Source organism: Babylonia areolata, chromosome 12, assembly GCF_041734735.1.
Source record: "Babylonia areolata isolate BAREFJ2019XMU chromosome 12, ASM4173473v1, whole genome shotgun sequence".
Taxonomy (NCBI): domain Eukaryota; kingdom Metazoa; phylum Mollusca; class Gastropoda; order Neogastropoda; family Buccinidae; genus Babylonia; species Babylonia areolata.
Genome location: NC_134887.1, coordinates 10,035,717 through 10,037,704, shown reverse-complemented (window position 1 = coordinate 10,037,704; position 1,988 = coordinate 10,035,717). Strand labels below are relative to the sequence as shown.

At 47.7% G+C, this 1,988-nt stretch overlaps 1 protein-coding gene across 1 annotated transcript in view; it reads right to left on the bottom strand.

Annotated features, from left to right (window-relative positions):
• Positions 1-379: 379 nt before the first annotated feature.
• Positions 380-1,988, bottom strand: part of LOC143288053 (selenoprotein M-like) — a 6,495-nt gene continuing 4,886 nt past the window's right edge. The window contains exons 3-4 of the mRNA XM_076596319.1: positions 1,228-1,327; positions 380-636 (exon numbers count right to left, since the gene is read on the bottom strand). Coding sequence (XP_076452434.1) covers positions 430-636; positions 1,228-1,311 — 291 coding nt within the window. The 5' untranslated portion in view covers positions 1,312-1,327 and the 3' untranslated portion in view covers positions 380-429. The remainder of the gene's footprint in view (positions 637-1,227; positions 1,328-1,988) is intronic.

Genomic DNA, 1,988 nt, shown 5'->3' with positions numbered 1-1,988 from the left:
GCGCATGCACAAGCGCCGGTACTCATGCACACATTGCGCGGCGGGCGCTCGAAAAAGCACACACACGCACACACGTGGACTTGCACACACTCACGCACACACACTCACACACACACAGAGGCGCGTGCATGCACACACACACACACACATATATGAATATACATACTATAGAACTATAGAATCTACATACTATAGAATCCACACAAAAAGCGGTAGGCTTGTAACACACTCGCGCACACACACTCACACACGCACACGCACACACACACACACACCTGTTTCTTTCTACGTTGTGATCATAAAGTTATCAGTTTCCAAGCCCCCAAAGACAGGAGCTTCCAACACTTATCAAGCACTTACAATAATTCCAAAGCTACAGGCTGATCAACAGGAACTGGAGTTTAAACAAACGAACAAAGGAACATGGATTTAAATTTCTTTTTTAGCTTTGACGAGGTTAGACCACTTGGAAGTGCCGTCAAGCAGCTGCTGCAGAGTTGTGGTTCCTGCTCTTGGGTTAGCTCCCTGCTGGAACTCTTCCGGTACCGGATCATCCGGTGACGACTTCCGGTGAAATCCGAGGTCACGGAGAATGGAGACGAGGTCGTCGTAGGTAAGTTCGGAGACGTCCAAGTTCTGCACAGGCGAATGACCGGTGGTTAGAATGCATGAACAGATAAAGAAACAGACTGATGAAAGAAAGGAAAAAAAAAAAAAAAAAGAAAGAAAGAGGGAATAAATGAACGAATGAATGATTAAATAAGGTGTCTTTAAAACTTGCGCAGTCACGTCCTCCGCAGGCGGGACGATGGAGGTTAAGAATGAATAAACAAGTGAAAACTCTCTCTCTCTCTCTCCCTCCCTCTCTCTCTCTCTCTCTCTCTCTCTCTCACACACACACACACACACACTTTCTTGAACACACACACAGAAGCACACACAGACACACACGCACACACACACACACTTACTTGAACACACACACACACACACAGAGGCACACACACTTAAACACGCACACACACACGCCACCCCTCCCCCCCACACATACTGACAAACACGCACACACACACACACACACACACACACCCCTCCCCACACACACACACACATACTGACAAACACGTACACACACACGCCCCCCCCCTCCGAACCCCCCGCCCCCCCGCTTCTTCCCCCCACCCTCACATACTGACAAAGCAACCCAACAACCAACAATGTACTGACGAGGAATCGATCCTCCACCCCATCAGTTTCCAGAGTCAGGACGGGTGGCACCACCTGGTCCCTCCCTGTCATCAGCTCCAGCATCCTCACCGCAGGCTCGCTGTCGTCCTTGTCAAGGACATTGTACGTAGTGTTGTAGGTTAGAGGGTTAAAGGTCCCTACACAGAAACTTAGTGCTGCAGCCTTTGGGGGGGGGGGCAGTTGGCCTTTGGGAACCATCCCAACACCGACTGTCCTAAAACCCTCTTGGCCGAGAGAGTTGGGGTGTAACTTGGGCAAGACACTCTCCACTATAATCAATCAAATCATGGTCTAAATAGTCGGGACAGCAGTTGCCTCCTCTGCTGTTCTGATGGTCATAGTCGAAAACGACTGACTATCATACGTCATACAGAAACTCACCTCTACCCTCAGTAATAAGTTCATTTGTGACAGGTCCACTTCTTTGCGTTTTGTGTGCTTGACCAGGTGTGTATACATAATGTATGTCTACACATATACACATGCATGTGTATGAATGTATATTTTTGTGTTTTTATATAGGATGTGTGAGTGAGTGAGTGAGTGTGTATGTGTGTGTGTGTGTGTGTGTGTGTGTGTGTGTGTGTGTGTGTTTAGTTTGTGTGTGGAATGCAGCAGCTATGTACATATATATGTTAAAATGTATGTATGCACTGTGTGTGTGTGTGTGTGTGTGTGTGTGTGTGTGTGTGTGTGTGTGTGTGTGTGTGTGTGTGTTTAGTTTGTTAGTCACACTTTGG